The 18,746-nt window shown below is 44.3% G+C and overlaps 3 protein-coding genes across 3 annotated transcripts in view; 1 reads left to right on the top strand and 2 right to left on the bottom strand.

The window, feature by feature from the left end:
- Window positions 1–1,838, bottom strand: part of ncoa2 (nuclear receptor coactivator 2) — a 51,513-nt gene extending 49,675 nt beyond the window's left edge. The window contains 1 exon segment of the mRNA XM_079291765.1: window positions 1,706–1,838. The gene's annotated coding sequence lies outside the window, so the exon portion shown is untranslated.
- A 1,116-nt stretch (window positions 1,839–2,954) lies between these two features.
- tram1 (translocation associated membrane protein 1) lies at window positions 2,955–9,643 on the bottom strand. Its single transcript, XM_079291857.1, has 11 exons — window positions 9,360–9,643; window positions 7,866–7,929; window positions 6,675–6,793; window positions 6,464–6,580; window positions 6,302–6,360; window positions 6,026–6,110; window positions 5,745–5,815; window positions 5,519–5,623; window positions 5,261–5,404; window positions 4,626–4,777; window positions 2,955–4,474 (listed from the first exon to the last, which is right to left on the bottom strand). Exons 1-11 carry the CDS (start codon window positions 9,480–9,482, stop codon window positions 4,404–4,406), a joined length of 1,110 nt encoding a protein of 369 aa, XP_079147983.1. The 5' UTR covers window positions 9,483–9,643; the 3' UTR covers window positions 2,955–4,403.
- Window positions 9,644–11,300: 1,657 nt separating this feature from the next.
- On the top strand, window positions 11,301–18,546 carry xkr9 (XK, Kell blood group complex subunit-related family, member 9; the record flags this gene model as incomplete). Its single annotated transcript, XM_079292350.1, has 6 exons — window positions 11,301–11,617; window positions 11,820–12,034; window positions 12,110–12,711; window positions 17,817–17,909; window positions 18,018–18,061; window positions 18,384–18,546. 6 exons carry the CDS (start codon window positions 11,301–11,303, stop codon window positions 18,544–18,546), a joined length of 1,434 nt encoding a protein of 477 aa, XP_079148476.1.
- Window positions 18,547–18,746: the final 200 nt, after the last annotated feature.

The raw sequence follows: 18,746 nt of genomic DNA, 5'->3' as shown, positions 1-18,746 counted from the left end.
CAGACACGCTTGCATGAATTCCGGAATGGTCATCATCCAAAACACAGTCGGTCTATTGTACCGTTTAGTCGAGATGACACAAAACACATTTTTCCACGCAAAAGCCCTGTTATAGGAATCTGAACAGCAGACGAGTATGCTTAGACCTAAGATACAAGCAAAGCAATACTACTACATACACTGTACATGCATACTGTTGGAATGCATGCTTTCATCTGTGCAGGACTGCATGCTTTGCAACTAGGGGAGGCGCCATATGCATGCCCCGTGACCTCATCGCTCAAAAGTAAAAGTATGAACCACATGCCATCATTGTTTCTTTTAAATCCCTTGAGTTTACATTCTGTGTGGCTGCCGGTATTGCTGACTGAGATCCAGCCCTTGAAGTTGCAGCTGGACAACATATCTTATTAGAAGCTCAACGTCGGGTGATGTGACACCGGTGCTGCTGCTGTGCACCATCAGGTGGGCAGAGTGATGCAACAGCAACTGCTCAACTGGTTCCACGAGATGCGTTCCTGCAGCATTACCCGTGAGGAGCGTTGACAATCACCGAAATGGCACAAGCCGTCTGCCTGTATAGTCCCGAATCAGTCAAGCAAGGGGGCCCCATATTAGGAGTGCAACGCAGGCACAACAAAGACACACACAAGTCAAAACTCTGGGTAGCATTTCCCCTGCATTCTATATGGGCACCTTACATCTTCAGAGAGCACCTTCTGTGTTTTATTAAAAGTCCTGCCTCAGTTTACATCTCACACAATTAAGCCCCCGCGTGAGTGCCACGCAAATTGTGTTAACACGTAATTATAAGTTGTATGACGTGTTGGGAACGCAATGCCACAACAAACTGAAAGCACCGTTTTTCCTCCTCCGAGCTTGGAGCGACAGTTTTGAGTTTCTCGTCCCCGAGTGCACGGACAAACTTTCTGAACACTTTCGTCCAAATGTTTAAAAAGGAGACCTTTCAACTGGTTAAAGTGCTCGCGTTATATAGCTTGGCAGCTACATATATCCTCGTAGTAGAGCACCTCGACGATGCATAGTAACACAAGAGAAACATGAGTTCAGCAAAAACAACGAGAATATGCTCCCTGCACCCTGAACACATGGAGGAATTTAATAAAACTTACATAGTAGCATTTTTAACACCACACAAAAAGCCAGGCTAGCAGCCCGCTCAAACACATGCTGGTAAGAGCTGTCCTGACTCACTCGTTTATTCTGACAACGACGTACCGAGCAGCCAGACTTAGCCTGCGGCTAATCAGCTAGCATGCTAACTACGTTGCTGCTGTACTGGCGAACTTCGTCCGGTGTTGTATACACGGTCACCCGCTCACTCAGCACAAAAAACCCACACAATGACATATTAAAGTATTGTGCACGCTATATGTGTATGGCACACCAAATGTATACATAGGTCACCACTAAATAAAAAACCGGCTGACAAACATTGGGAGTAACTCGCTTGCAAAAGCTTCGCTAAATTGAGTTCGCTGCAGAAAACACTATTGACACAGGCAGCGGGGTTAGCCGAGGAGCTAACAATGCTAACGAGCTAACGCCGAAAGCGAGAGCCTGTGCCAGACACAGACACACAACCGAGATTGAAGACCTCGCATTGGATCGGTTTTTTCCCCCCCACAACGAAAACACTCACGTCCCGTCTCGGCAGCGAGCACCAACACGTGTGGCTACTTACGATTTGATACTTTCTGTCCGTGTCCTCGTTGTTAAATTCCGTTTATCAGACGCCGCTCTGACCTTCGCGGTAGTGAAACAACATTTCTGCTGGCTAACTGTGCCGCCATGTTACTCCTGCTGTGCAAACCAATGCTGAGTGTTTATCTGGAGCTGGTAGCTGCTATCCTCCCCCACACCAAACCACATCACGGGGCTTCCAGCAGTATCAACTCAGCAAACCCTCAACGCTGATTTACCTGTTCAAGGATGACACGATTCTCCATATTTGATCGAACTGCGTTCATTTGCATTTAATCTCAAGTAAAAAAAACACTGACAGTTACTTAAAGCCCCCACAGTGTCACGACTGTCAGTATCTAATCTTTAAATGTATGTTGTTATTTAAGAGGTGGGGAAACTATGCCCCCCCCTATCCCAACTCAGATTTACCAATATAGTGATAAAGGGTGTTTAAACCAATACATCTACACTAATGGAAATACTGTTTACCAACATGTTTAAGCTCAAAGATGTTTACCTTCAACAAATAAAAAAGGATGGTAAAAAGAAGACAGTTGAAGTTTCCCTTAACAATATCAATCTAGTTAATTTAAAGATAGAGACATTGTAACTAAACAGTAAAAAAAAAAAAAAAGAAGTGTTTTTCTCCAAACTGTATAATTTTGTTGGCCATCTTACTATATGACCACATTAAAACGCAAACAGCACGCTAACATGTCAGTCTTTAGACATATTACAAGTAAGCGTGTCCTAGTTTAGGTGCCTTGATTTACTGCGTGGTCAAACTATCCATAGATCAAGCAAGCAAGGAGGCGTTTTCTCTCCTTTAAAACGTGTGCAACACTGCCACCAAGTGGCGGATAGGTGAAACACCAACAGGGTGGTTTCTGCACGAGTATATGAACAAGAGTGCCTGTGGAGTACAGAAACTCCATGTGGACGCATTTAACCACACACCACCATTTTTGTAGGTTTTTCTCGTTTGTGTTTGTTTATCTAAGGGCAAGGTTTGTGCAGAACAGTGCTCTACACAGTAGAAAATACATATTTGTGTGCACATAATTGTATGAGGAGGCTTTGAAACACCATTTACACATAAATGTTGGGTTATACAATCTACACAGTGACTGATGACATAACTGGAACAAATTATGACAACAGACTTCTTTTTCTCCATGTTTTTTGCTCAAGGTTCCTAACAATATATCCATTAAAGAAAAATAACTCTTGACAGTTGTTTCTTTCAATAAAGATTTTATTCCTTTGTAAGATAAACAATCAGGACAAGCTGAGAAAAACCAAATACACTTCTGATATGCTGCTGGAGACAACCATGACTTACTGTGTACCTAAAATCAGTTAAGGGGTTTAATTCTTTAGAATAAACCAGCGTTATCGAGGCGATTGTTTCTTACGATACTTTTGTAAATTCATTTTATGGCATGTATGCGAAATACATATAAACAGTCAATCAGGCTCATTTGGCACATTTGTAGTGGGTTGAGGGGGGAAAAAAAGAGCCAACAAAATATGGTTTTCTCGCACTCAGTCCGTGCTTTAACAACATATCATTCTTGTGGACATTTTTACCTTTTATGCAACAATGTGCAGGGACAAACAAATACAATGAACCCTTTTCCTTTCCATCTCTTATAACGTCATCTCATATGACTCAAAACTAAAACACAAAGTGTGTTAATGACAGTGTTATAGGCAGAACGGCAATAGAGTCAGCATAATTTCATGGCAGGGGATATGTTGATTTGTGACTAAAATATGCTTTAAACTCAGATTATGAAACACTACATCAGGTTACTACATCTTTAGTGGCAGTTTTGCACTAAATCTACGTATAGTAGTAGTAGTAGTACAGGGTGATGTCTCCTGTTTTCCTGGGCTGCATTTATGCACACTTCACTATTCTATCCAGGAGTGGATATTGTAAAATCCTCTGCTTTGCTTTCCCATCATATCTGTTGGCCAGTGACACGGCAAAAACACATGTCCTGCTGTGTGAGTTTGAACAGTCTGTGGTGTGAACCCAGTGATTATAAACAGGACTGTATGCAACCGTCACTGATGGAAAAATAAGAGATACTATTAGGAAATTCTTACAAAAAAAAAAGTTTGCAAATATCCTTCCAAAGAGGCGAAGAAGAGGAGCTGCTAGCACTTATAAATACAAGAAAAACAAAGGGAACCAAATCACAAGCTGGAATACACACTATTTTGGAAAAAGCATTGACATGACCTGACTTGGGAGAGACATTAAACACTGAAGGCATCATTCCTGAATTATTTTTTTACACACCCTATACAAAACAATCTGTATCAATAGGCACTTCTTAAATAAGGAATTTTTTTTTTTTTGTTCCCCCATCGTTTGTTTGGGAATTTGTTTTGTTTTTATTCAAAGTGGCACAGCAGAGCAATGATTCTTAAATCAAGGCGTGCTGGACGACTGCCGGCAAGCAAAGCTAAATGCATTCTGGCTCTCGAAGTCCAGCTGGGAGGTCAGTCCTGTGTGGGGGCTGAAAATGCGTATCGTGGGCGGGCGGGGGGGGGAGGGGATGAGGGGGGGGGAGGGGGTGAGGGGGGGGGGGGAGGGGGGCTGGAGGGACTGTTGGTTGGATGCAGCCACGAAAGCACGGGCTGAGATCATTTCTTTGGGAAGGACGCGACAGAGAGGAATGCATTTATGACAACTTCTCTTTTCTTGCTCTTGGTGAATCGGCCGCGTGGGAGCTCACTCCATTTACTCCATTGGCTAAAAACAAAAAAGGGACACATCCAAATTAGTTCCTATGTACGCATAAACATTATGCATAAAATACAAAGAAATGCACATCGTCTCATGTCCGGAGGAACACATTTACAAGAAAAGTCAATGTGCGTCGTACTTTGTGCTCGTTGCTCACCTTTGTCTTTCTTTGATTTGCTCTTGGAAGGAACCACTTTCTTTTTCAAAGTCTGAGCTTGGGCATGCTCTCTCCACCGGCGCAGCTGGAAGTTGATAAATTTCCACATCATGAAGGCCTGAGTGAGGCAGATGGCAGCCAGGACAGTGATCCTAAAAGAGTCGGCAAATCAAAAAAAGGTTGATGAAGAAGCCGCGTGTCACACATCGATACCGCTATAAATCAGATACGAATTCTTGACCTCTCTCAAGTCCCTGTCGAAGAATATTGGTCCACCCTCAGCTCCTCTTATCCAAAGCAGTCCATTATGTACGGAGAATGACTAGTGACATACTCCTTTCATTCTAATCTATTGAAGCTGGCGTTGGTGGACAACTCTCTTCCTCTTCTACAATGGAGCCCTTCCTGTATGACTGTTGAACCTCAGTACTACACGGTGAGAGCAGAAATAAGCTTTTGATCCTTCACTCTAAGCGGCCAACTTGATGTTGACGGATTTACACCATGGGAATTAAGAACATATCAAGGAAATGGACAAGAATATAGCATCGAACTCCAGTAATGCTAAAACTCCATTTAAGAGTGGGTTTTTTTCAGGATAAAATAGTCCCGTTTCTCCTCTCCGACACACTTACCGAACAAAAATAATGTTAAAGTTCCCCGCAGCCAAATCAAAGCCTTGATTCTCAGATGTGGCGAGGCCAAAGCCCACGGTGAGGACGGACAGGGACAGGGTGAGCAGCCGGCCAAGGACAAACAACACGGCCCATATGGTGAAACTGGAAGACAAGAGGATGACTTTCTCACCACCAGTAATGCCTCACTGGTGAAACGTTCACGGACCGTCGCACAATGATGAGTCCACACACACCATTCTGAACATGGGAACTCACCCCGTTTGTCTGTTCTCGTTGCTGAAGTAGATCAGCCGGGAAACGTGGAACAGAAGCTCGACGAAGTAGTGCAACACCAGCAGGACCAGACCCAGACGGTTCAGACTGAAAGACACACAATTCCACCTTTATTACAACACAGAGACACCAATAACTTTCCCCTGAAGGACAGTGTACAAACACAGGACAAACACCACATGTTCGACACGTGTAGTCCAGTTCTTACTTCAGAATGTAGGCGCCTGCAATGTGGACCAGGTACAGGAAGATGTACACAAGTTGGCGTGGAATATCCTCCTAAACAGTAAACACAAAGGATGATGGACCAAGAACGCGAAATATTTACTCTGCACGTGGAATTTAAGCACGGCGAGTACGATTCTTTGAAACAATGCAACACAACCAAAGGAAGTCAAACAGGAAGTAGTCTGAGGGTCCAGACGGACGCTACAGCACGTCATACTAAAGCATCACAACACACACACACACACACACACACACACACACCTTCTTTGTCTTTTGGAAATACAGTTCTGGCAGAGCGTGTAACCAGTAGCCCAGCTGACAAATGAAGTAGAATTTGAACTGGAATCTGAGGGAAAACAGGAGTTTGAAAAATGAAAAGGTTTTCATAATTCAGAGCCATACTTGAAGCGCTTGTAAAACAACCAATAAAGTAACACATGACAGCATTTGTTGTCTATTTAAACCACAAAGGAAAAAAAGAAAAAGTATCTCTAAAATGCACACGGCCTCCACACATCATCAACGTTACAAACTTACGGCATCAGTGTGTGCGGGTAGCCCTCCCACAGGCTGACTGGATTGGACAGGAGTTTTTCCTACAAACAAAGAGGCATTTACATTACAATCATGGACATGATTTTTTTGGGGGGGTAAAACATCTGTTGCCAAGAACAACATCAGCTTAGCTAGTGTACGTACAGAAAGCAGGATGCTTGCGCCCCAGCCAAAGGAGACTAAGTAGAAGGCGCTGAGCTGGCCCGACTCATTGAACTTGCTGTGCTTGGTTTTGGAGAAGTGCTTCTTCCTGTTGATTTTCTGCAAAGATGACAGACAATTAAAAAAAAAAAGAAGAAAAAAAAGCAGCGCTCAAAATGAAAGTCTTGTGTAAGCAGGTTTGCGTCTCACTTACATCCAGCACGTACTCCTGGATAATGGCATGCATGATGATGGCCACCAGCATGTAGAAGAAGGTCGTGGCCAAGTCCTTGATGCCATGGTGGAAGTGGTTCACGGCCGTCTCCTCCGGGCCTTCAGTGGCATGCGTAGAGGTCAGACACATGAATATCATATAATCACATTTTCACATGTTATATGCTTTTTGATTTTCCTGTAACGCCGGTACCGACGCCTCAATTGAAATACAGCTGAAGTTCTTCTTCTTACTATATTACGTGTACATTTTTTTTTTTGGTGCCATCTCTCAAACTCTTGGGCTTGTGCCGCAGTATTTGCACACGCAGCACAACACCAGATTTGAATGGCTAAGAACGTTCGGTGCATCTTTTTTGCATTAAAAGAAAAATATTAGAGAGCTTTAAGAGAATGTTGCTGCACGAGGCCCAATGTGTTTCACCAATATCCACAATATCAGATGAACCCTGTTCATCCTTAACATGAACTGTTAATAACTGTTGATCCATTTTAATTAAATGTAATCAAGTGATTCACACGTTTAATAACCGTAATTCCCGAGGTGAGGTGTTTGGATTAGTGAGTCACGACTGCAGTATTACACCCCTTTGACATGAACCGCCTCAGCACAATAACATGTCATATTAACATACTAACATAACAGACATATTATCTACACAGCCTCCTGCCTGCTATCTGAGAAACACGGAGAACAACGCGATGAGTTGCAGCACGGAGACACACGACGCAGGAGCGGAGTTCCCTGCGAACAGTTTGGTGAAAGACTAAGAAAAACCACAGTGGGGCAACTTCATTCGTTTCACGACAGCAGAGTTAGGTGCACGTTATTTGTGTGATTAGATACAGGCTGTGAATAAGTCACAGAGGTACGTACTCAGATAAGAACTGAATCACCTGCAGCCTGCAAAAAACCCACCAGCCACCATAGCACAATTCACCCGGCACAAACTTGCCACAAGAGAACTTTAGAAATCAGGCAGACTAAATTTAGCTCCAAAGGAGGGGGGGGGGGGGGGGGGGGGGGAGCTCTCGAATGAGTTTGTGTAAAGCTGTGAAGAAGAACCGCTCTAGAATCTAAATGAGAGGCTTCCAGCAGGACGACTCGAAGAAAATACTGCATTGTGTGTCGAAGACAAAACTTGCAGTATCAGTTCAACCCTTAACTTACCGTTTGTTGATATGGTGACGTTGTACTGGACTGTTATGAATAACACCGCAAACTTTGAGGTGACCTGTAGATGGGGGGGGGGGTAAAAAAGGGGTTACATGTGTTTACACCCTAAAACTTGGAGCATTGCATTTATATATCAAGGATTCCCTGCAAGAACTAAAATGGAATGACCGTAACTGTGATTTTGGCAATCTATTATAGCAATTTTAGGGTGATAATACACAAAGATCAGCAATAAATATGAGGCCATATGGGAACTGTGCAAAACTACTGTGACAACTGAATAAATGGGTGATAAAGCTCTGCCAAGTACTTCTGTGGAGGTGTTGGGGATACACTAAACATTATAATTGAATGTATATAGGAATACATCACTAAAATAAATCACTTTAATTAGATTGATATGAGATGGGCAATTAAAAATGACCCAACTAATATTCATCAGAGAAGCGAGTATAGCTGCATCAATACAACCAAATAATAAGGTTACAATGGGAAGCGGCTTAGTTTTCCTTCACAACAAAAGAACTATTTGACGACAAGTTAAAATGCAATGCCGGGAAGAAGTAGTCACTGTGTGAATTAAATTGCCATAAACGGCCATCATTTTTTGAAAAATGTTCATGCTGCCGCCACGACACGATGTACACGTTGCAACAGCTGTTCCTTCGAAAAGGGGATTTTACTTTGTAGAACCAAAACAGGAAGTAGTCGAAATCGACGCAGACGTGACACTAATGGCGCTGATTTTTCACTGAGGATGAAAGATCCTTTTTTTTTTTTTTTGAAATGCAACATAAATGTGAGTGAAAGTGGACCCGCACGCAGCTCCGAGTCGGCGGTTCGGTGTGAGCCGGGGTCCCGTTAGTCCGCCCGCAGCCTCGAGAACGCCGTTCGAGCTCCAACACTTTCCGTTTTAGGGGCACGAGCGGGATTCTCTGTGATGACAGCCCTCTCAGTCGTTGTGTGATTGCCACGTAACACACGTCTACGCACAAAAACCAACCCAGCGGAGAGCGTTGCACGACTATTGTAGCGCACCGATACTAATGTTGCAAGTCTGCAACAAGCTGATACATTTCCATAAACGAGCTGGAAGACGCATCCATCAATCACACGTGAACAACTTTGGTGTGTTGTGTTTTTGTGTTAATGATCGGGCCTGCAGACGAGCGATTTGAAAATATCGATCTCGACATGGGAAGCAGCCAGATGGACAGTGGATTCGAATGCACACGTCGCTTTAATGAAGACAAAAACGCATTACACCTTTATGAAAACATACCCCCGAATAAATCAATACATCTCGCGGATTAAAAGGCAAAAAGCGAGGCCACCGTGCAGAGGGAAAACTTTCGATCAGGGGAGGAAGTAGTTTAGAAGAATACGATCAGACAGCCATGTCGCTTTGCAGGAGAACGGATCATTCGGCAGCCCGTCTAGCAGCAGTCCGGGTCCACTCTCCCATTCAACATGTGGGTCGGGACTTACCTCGAACATCAGCCCGAGGAGGAACACCATAGCAACACAGGAAACAATGTCTGCATGGTTCTGGATGACAAACTCATGGCTCAGCACTGGCGGATTCTTGTTGGTCTTTTTTCGGATCCCCATGTCGACACTATTCGGCACAACTTTTGCTTTACGCGGCGCAGATGTGGTCGGTTTCTGTCGCGATATTGTTATTATTATTATTATTATCCGTCTGGTACGAGGACGCTCAAAGCTTCATACGCGCGAAGGGCCAGGCAACAATTGAACGGCGTGTCACTCTGCTGCTAGTGGGAGGGTCGAGCCGCGGAGGCTGATCAACGACACTCTTTTACGCACGGGAGAGAAACAGCTGGGCCTCTCTATCGCTCCCTAGAGGTTTGGAGTATAAGAGAGAGTATTGCTGTCATAAACCCATTGCCTGTAAATGCATTTCCTTCTTTTTTTGAGTGACCATGAGTTCCTTATTTTGAGGAAGACACTCATTTGCTTTATTGTGGAGAGTTAGAGGAGTAAATTGACACCACTGTCACATGTGGAGCGGTATCAATCTTCTCATCTGGCATCGGCAACAAAGCAAATTAGCCTATTTCCCCCCAAAATGGATTCCTTTAATCAAAATACACACTAATTATAGATACTACACGCCAGGGGCTTTGCTGATGGGTACTGTAGTACTCCAGGACACACATTTTTTTGCCCTGGGGCCCTCTGGTGGTAGATTCGGCCTTGAGCTACTTAGACTACCCACACGCAACACATTTATTCTACACAAAACATAAAATAACGAACTGATACTTGAGCTGAGTATGTAAGGGCTACCTTTGATTTATTTGAGCACACATGAGGAAGATCATCGTATTGAAATGTAGCCTCGGCATTTCACCACTGACTGACTAAAGGACAAAGGATTGTGACAGGGAAGTTAAAGCAGGAACTATTACCCAGTCATACACACACACACACGCCTACATGCACACAGGCACAATATCTGTTATGTCATTACACATTTCTGGTTTGCCTGTTAGTTCAGAAGGTTGTCACGATAGGGTGGGGCTTCTCTCGACTCACAAGTTTCAAGGAAAGAGAAAGAGGACGGCTGCGTGCAGACGCATGTGCCTCTGTGTCTGTACACAGCTGTCTGCCATGGGAACTATATACTGGTAAGTTGAATTGATGGTGATATGCAGTAATAATTGTGTGTAAATTAAGGCAGAATGTGATCGATTTGGGATTTGTATATGAGCTCGGAATCATTTGTCAAGAATCTTGATGAAAATACGATACGTTAACTCAACTTTGGCTGTATTTCTATCGAGGGGAAGATAATATGAATGATATTTTGATATTGTGCTGTCTGAAATGAGTTCATTTTTGTTGCTTTACTTAATCCTAAATGGCCTCTCATTAAACAGTTTAATATTATATTGAGTCTAAAGGATGTAAAGACTTTATGGAAACCTCTAATGAAGTTATTTTGTGACTGAGAAAATAGGTTTTAAAATGCCATTCAGGTGTAAAATAAAAAATACGGTAACTCTTATGAAAGACTTGAATGAACATCATAAATCATTTTGTCATTCCTGCCGATAACATCATTTTCCTATCATGTTTGTAAGCATGCCATGTAGCAGGACCCAGTGTTTATGATAGAGTTCAAAGGGCAGCAGACTGCAGTCACGTTGCATTTCACCACCGTCATAAGATTTGTGGTAAACCTGCACAAGATTTCAACGAAATGTTTTGCGCATGATAAGCACTCTGTCTTTCCCATGATACTCATTGTTCATGTCGTAATGCTCCTACAGATTGACCAAAATGGCACATGAGCTGCATGGGGTCCAACACCAAACTGTCCACAGCAGCTTTTCCTCAGAAACTGAGCAAAGCACATTTCTACCATCATCGCAGAGCGACGCGTTCGGTTGAATGACGACAGAAATGCCTCCATCGGACAATCGATACACTAGACTGCGATGGTTGCTGACCATCGCTGGACTCTTCTTGTATATTGGGGACATTTGGACAGACATCGCACTGGCCGTGAGATATTTTCGAGAGGGTCATTTCGTGTGGACCGGACTGACTGTGGTGTTTGTGCTGGGTGGGCTGCTGGTGACGCAGATCTTCAGCTACGCCTGGTACAGGGACGACATGAAGGACGCCATGGTGAACCCTGAGGGGAAACCAACCGTATTAGGCTTGTCCAGAGGTAGCCTGGTTGTCCTGCACCTATTTGGCATGGGCATCTTCAGCAGGTAGGACCTCGATAAGAGTGCAGCACTGCATTACATAACATAAGCTGCTCCTGTGGAACGCATGCATGTTTCCACTCAAAATGTATCTGCAAACCACATATAAGCTGCAGTGTATTGTAGGATGTCGTCTGTCTTGCGCACCAGCAAAGGAGGAAATACTGACTCATGTTTGTTGTCATTGTGTTTGGCCACCTGTTGCTAGGTATTATCACCTGCTGACAAAGGACTTCGCAGTGGTTTGGACAACTAGACATTCATACACAGTGGACGAGAGGAGCGACGTGCACAAGAATTTGTTTTGCGTGGCGACAGATCTGAGCATGCTCAAGCTGTTTGAGACTTTCCTGGAGAGTGTCCCCCAACTCCTTCTGCAGCTATACATCGTGCTGGGCCAAGGGGGTTCCTCAGTCTTGCAGTGTAAGTCGAGGCAGGAAGTGACATCTTTTGGAATTCGCTGTGTCACCATGTAAAGCATCCGTCCATTTCTTTCAGATGCATCCATGGCGTTCTCCTTCTTCAACATCGCCTGGTCCCTGGTTGACTATCGCCGCTGCCTGCGCAGATCCCTCCCCCACATCGGGGAGATGCCCTCCGGCCTCCCCACAGCCATCTACCTCCTCTACAAACTCTGCACCATCAGCAGCCACATCCTCAGCTACACCCTCCTCCTCATACTGAGCCCCTACACCGCAATAGGCCTCACCGTCCTCTGGCTTGTGGGGACCACCTGGACACACGTGCTCCAGACCAACTTCTGCTCATCCGGAAAGCTCGAGCTTCTGTACCGAGCGGTCATCGGAGTCATCCTCACGTTCACCTTTTTCAACGTCAAAGGAGAGGGCACCAAGGTGCCCGTGATCGTCTACTACTCGTTCTATGCTTGTGTAAACATTGCCGCTCCTTTGCTGCTGGCTGTGTTGAAGCAAGAGTTGCAGGGCTCCACGTTTTTGCTGACAGTCAGCTTTTTAATCTTGGGAGGATCAGTGCTGGGGCTGGTGTGCCTCGTGCTGTACTACGTCCTCCTGCATCCCAGAGAGAAGTGGCGAGAAGCGGACGAGGTGGACGGCCTGAAGAAAACACATGCCGCAAAGAGAGTACAACGCTTTTTACAGCTTGGATAATCTATTTCTGGTTACGGGAGTGCGGAGAAAAAGATGGCTGTGAATCTGAAACTACTGTTAACTACATACTAACAATTGAATGATGAAAAGAAGAGCCTTTACTTACAGAGAGGTGTCATCTTGATGTTGTGCCTTAATAATGCTAACAGTTATCTTCTGAGGAAAGTTAGCTTTTTTCATTACTAATACAAACAGCCAATAAATGACGTGCAATAAAGTTAAGATATAAATTACATTTTATTTATTATTGTTTACTAAACTTGTCAATAAACTACATATTTATTCTTAGCAAAAATACTGTATTTGTAATAACCCTTATGGAATGCATTGTCTCCTTGGATATTATATATCACTGCGACCAAGACTGTCCCATTAATAATGCATTGTATTAAAATATAGAAATGATATTACATTTTTACCCACACTTTCTTGTTGTCAGAATCATAACAGACAGTTGAGTGTACTTATCGTTCAGTAACATCACCTCACCTGGCGCCGCGTCAGCAGGATTGTATTTGGTGGGTGCGGAGAGATGCTTCCTTAAGCCTGTAACACACACGTTAGACACAAGGTGGCGCTATTGTCCAGGTTGACTTTACTAGGTTAGGACCCATATCACCCAAACAAAATTCATACTTTCAGTCAGGAAACATGCAACAATATTCCATGACTTTTCTAATCACAATGTCTTCTCCCTTCATATTTCAAGAGCCCAGCTGGCTGTGATCTCACGATACTTGAGCGCTTTCATTGTTCAACTTTAGAATCGAAACCATAATTGTATGATTTATGCCACTCCTTTAATTGTACAGTCATTTGTTCGAAGTTGCATGTTCATCGTGTTTGACATATTTTTGTTCTTTTCCTGCCTCTTTCCACCTACTCCACCAGAGTGTCTCCTGAGCATACTGATAATTAAAATTAGCCAACAAAAATATCACAAAAATATTGAATTGATCGCCACAGATAAAGCTCACCGGCAGCACACAGGCGTGAATACAGTTTCTCCTGCTCGTGGCCACCAACATCACCTCCCTGACCTCAAATTAAACCACCAGCTGCTTCTCTGATCCTTCTCATCTTAATCACTGGAAACTCAAAAGGTGGCAACTTGTAAAATCCCCCTCTCCTCAGAAATGATGAAGACAGAAGTCAATGGATGAGCGAACTAGAAATAAAAACAAACCGGTGCTAATTTTGTTTTGACGACCGGCAAAATATTGGGCGAGTCAAGCCGGAAAGAGCCGAGGACGCCGTTTCTTCCTGGACGGGGGCTCGAGCGGCCCAGTGTGAGCTCACCTGGGAGGAACGCTGGCAAACCGCAGGGTCCAGAGACCACCATGCCCCCCCCCCCCCTCCCACCCACCCCTTCTCTTCCTTTAATTCAGCCAAACTCAGAGCTTTTTGACTTGTTTATTCCAAGGGGCCACTTAAACCTTCATCTGTCAGTTGTGCTCTATCAGACACACTCCATAAAATGACAAAATTAAGTGAGGAACTTGAGGGAGAAATGAATCGCTGCCAGGTAGTTACCGCACTGAACTCAGCTTTACTGGTGGTAGCTGCAGACGAGTACTCTTGGAATGATTAAATGTTTTTTCTCAATGTTTATTTAGAGTCAGCAAAGCTATTTGTCCGACATGAATAGCTTTAAAGTAAATGCAATCCTAATGTAGAGTGACGAGATGGATAGAATCCCGATAGCCTACCTTTGGGAACCAAAAGGAGGATGTTGCACTACTGCACCTGTAGGCAGGACACATCATTAGGGAGGAAATAAAGTGACTTCATCCTTTGCATTTCAGATGATGGATGATGCCCTCTCTCCCTTCCACTGTATATTTCCTCGGGTTTAGTGGACTAATGCGACGTAAACCTGCCAAAGGGCCTTTTATTGGGAGAAGATGCATGTGTCCTGGGCTGGACTCCTAAGCAGTCTGTCCCTTTCCCTCTTCCCTTGCTTTCGTTGAGCTGCACACACATACTTTTTGGCTGTGACTCACCACTGATAGCACTGCCAGGGAGCAGTCACAAGCCATTGGGATGAAACGCCGTGAGTAAAGCATTACCTCCCTCTCTCTATAGGAGAAAACAAGCAGAGAGAACTCTGGCGTTGACAACCTCTCTGTAATTTCTACTTCTGGCACTGAGAGCTTAATACCCCAGTAATCTCTCACTCTGATCTCAACTGTAATGCACCTCCACAAGGGCTGGAGAGCATGGTGAGAATGTGAGAAAAAACCAAACAGCGCATCAAAGATGATCATATGTGACAGTGCAAGCGGAATCTCCAAAGCACTAGAGGCCTTCATTCCGCTCAGCCAAAGACAGAAAACATTGACCACTGAGTGCACAAAACACAACGACGTGTAAACTCACACCGCAGTCACCGTCGGCAGCTCACTTCTGCCTGATTGGACGCCGCTCAGCGTCTGCGTAAACAGCATTGACCAATGACCTCTCTGTAACCATCACTGGCTTTTCACCAAATCTTATCTTTTTGTTTTCCATCACCACATCCTGCAACAAGGAAGGGGGTGGGGGGGGGGGGGCCTTCCCGGCGTATGCCATCCCCACAATTTGTACAGACACAATAAACCCAGAGAGGCAGGCTGTTTTTCATTACGGCTTCAAAGTCCATATAAACCATGATTAATGAAGCCCTGAGACGTTGTATGTCTTTAATTATTATGACTTGACTGCTGCAGATGCATTAGCGAGGTTGGCGATCTGTACACGTCTGCCTGGCTCACTCGGACATGGCAGCTTCGACTCGTTCTTGGAGAATTCCCCGAATGTGGGAGACGAGGACGTGCAATGGCACAGAAGTTTCTTTAATCACTGTTCGTGCACTCTTACAAATGAGTTTGGGCAGTGACAGATTGGAGAGCAGGCTGAGGATAATCACATGCAGTGGGCTGGTGTGTGATCAGAGCATGGCATTGCGTTACCCAAAGGGGGCTCTGTAAATAAAGTCCTCATGCAATGAATGAGGATATGGTAAAGTGCATTACGGCTGGGCACAATAGCCCCGCCATTGTTACGATATGGATTTCTGCTCCGGAGTGGGTGCCGGTGTTGTATGACAACAACTGCCACAGGGAAGCCATTCTAGGCTTAAGCAGAAAATATTGTGGATGAGGTCAGTTGTTACCATAAATCGGACACAAGGCACCAATTACCCACAGTCATAGAGAGAATGAGCTTAAGTTGGGATGCATCTTTATGCTCTGGGACTTCCAAGAGACTTCCCTTTCATGGAAATGTATTTTTTCAATTATAAAGAAAAGCATCTCGGAATCAAGACCCACACAGTGAAGCTGTCCAGTGTTAGAGTTTACAATTCAATAGATACATTTTGAGAAACATCACAAAGATTATTATTCATATCTTGGGTTGTAATGTGTACAAATAGGCCGACACCATCATCAAATTGAAGTAATTTGTTGGAATAGACAGACAATAACAACGTGTCTACAGCCGCACTAGAGGCTTTGACACGGTGACACTTGGACCTAAATGCTAACATTGGCATGCTAACACCCCACAATGCTAACATGCTGATGTTGACCAGATATACTGTTTACCAAGTTCTCCACCTTAAGTTCAGCATCAACACTTGCTGATTGGGACTAAACACAAAGTACAGCCGAGACTAAATGTCATTAGTTTTGCAAGAAAAAACAAAAAGTGTCTCATCCTCATCAGGAATGTCTGTCCAAAAAGACAACCCACTCATTTCAGTACGGACCAAAGTGGTGGACTGACTGACAGACTGACATTGCCATCAATAGAGCCCATACATCCATGCTAGAGTCACATAGCATTGGCTACAAAGTGACGCATGCATACTGTACAAACTGAGCATGTTTGCTTCTGCTGACCGACCTTCTACTCCACTTTTTGATAATTATGATAAGAGGCAACTGGACCAGCCAGCGCAGCAAAGATGTACCCAATATGCACAGGTTTTGTGACGTAAAAAGGTTCTCCAATTTTTTATTACCCTCAAACGTCAACGGAGAAACAACAACAGTGCAGCTCCAATCGGGGCAGTTGGTGTTCAGTGCTGTTTGGGAATTAAACGATACTTGTTGAAGAAGTAAATTGCAGTAGTTAATCCTCTCCTGCTTCCAGATTCTTTTCCCAGCGAGTCCATGGACCCAGTTCGGGGCGAGGACGATTCATTTATGGGTGATATTAATTGGCTAATTAATATGAAATATAAAATAAATGGTAGAATTCCCCTTGAGCCCTTCTTAAACTTACATGAAAGTCATCTCAAAAGGACTTCAAAGAATTGTGGGCAGCAATTAAACAAAGTGGACCGTCTACTCCGAGTCTCATACAAGGCAGTGAACAGAAACAAAGAGCAAAGAGGAAGCTCATTCGTGTAATCCTCATTTAGGGCAGCCGGTTTATGTTTCACGGTCATGGACGCACATAATGGTGCTACCCATCCCAGCCCTCACACACAGTGTCTCTGACACACACACACACACACACAGATAGAAAACAGAAGCCATGTTTGTGTTGGGCATGCTCCCACAGCACACAGGATGATGGATTATAGTGTTCCTGTTTATTTATGCTGTGCTGGGTAGAGGAATATAAGGCAAAGACCTCATGCATACAGCCTATGTATAGCAAATACAATCAGCCGTAAAATAAGATTGCATATTGTGAATGAGAAATGGGTTCACACATACATACACATACTGGGCTGCAGTCACACACACACACACACTGGTCTTTTTCTTACAGGGGAAGCTTGACTTGATTAACCTGGCCGGGGGAACCCGACATGTTTTTCCTTTTACGTCATGGCCTGCTCCCCCCGAGCGGCTCGGTGGAAGCCATCAATTCTACTTTGTCTGCAGTTTGTCTGTTTGAATTTTTTGCTAATCTGTATCATTCGTTGATGGCCTGTTGGCCCGGCGCAGGAAGTGCTGAGTGAAGACCGTCGCAGCGTTTCTTACTCAGACATCATACATCAATGCTTTCTTTTTTCGTTCACCGAAAATATCTCAGTTGGATGGATGTTTCTGGTATTTTGAAGTTTTGTTGTACTTTGCCAGGGATGGATAGAGGAACGGGAGTTTGAGAAGGCGAGGATTGTCGGCACGGCCTATGAGAACGGTTGGGGAGGTGCACAGAGCGCCTGTGACTGTGTGACTATGGGGGACAAATGCTTTTCTCTCACACAGCTACTCCCTGAGCTGCGTACACTCCAGCTTATCACCCCCTTGACCATTTCTTTCTGTTTCTCCCTGTATCAGAAGGCCCATAGAGGGAAAGATGCTATGCCTGATTATAACAAGAGGTCAGGCCTTTGATGCTGGTACGGTGAAATTTGTTATATGTTAAGCCAGTGCTAATGTGATTATGGACATTGATCCATTAAATCTACTGTAAAAATGCAGCCTGCACCAGTTTTGAACTCGATACCGAGGGGAAATATGAGAGGTACTGTGAAACATTAAAGACGCTTTGATGTAATATTTAACCCATCTGCAGCAAACGGGAGGGGGGGGGGGGGTCCATAAAAAGCGCTTTGGGCCAGAGTGAGAGGGACAGGCCGGTGTGAGAAATGGGATGTGTGATTTTTCTTTTTTTCTCTCCGGTCTCTTGCGGTGCCGTTGCAGTGTGGGCATGAAGAAGGGGCAACCGCCTGTCACGATCACCCTGGAGGATGTTTTTATCAGGGCACTAAAATCAGGCTCTGTGTGGCTGGAATACTCTGTTGGAACTCCCCCGCCCATCAGGATCAGCCCGATCGCCTCACTCCTCTGCTGCCATGGGAAATAAGTGTACAGTTTAGCCGAAGTTTGCTCCTAATGCATAGAACAGTGAAGCAGTGAGGCTTAGGAGAGAGGCTTGCGGGCTGATTAGTGTACCGCGTTACAGATAGAAAGGTTATAATGCATTCATTTAAAACCAATAAAACATCGAAATGCAACCAACAGAATGGAATGTGTTCTTTCTGTTCTTTTTTCTTTGTTTCGGAA

This window comes from Melanostigma gelatinosum (genome assembly GCF_949748355.1).
Source record: "Melanostigma gelatinosum genome assembly, chromosome: 20".
In the NCBI taxonomy this organism is placed as follows: Eukaryota; Metazoa; Chordata; class Actinopteri; order Perciformes; family Zoarcidae; genus Melanostigma; species Melanostigma gelatinosum.
The sequence above is the reverse complement of the archived record's forward strand: the minus strand, read 5'-3'. Positions and strand labels throughout refer to the sequence as shown.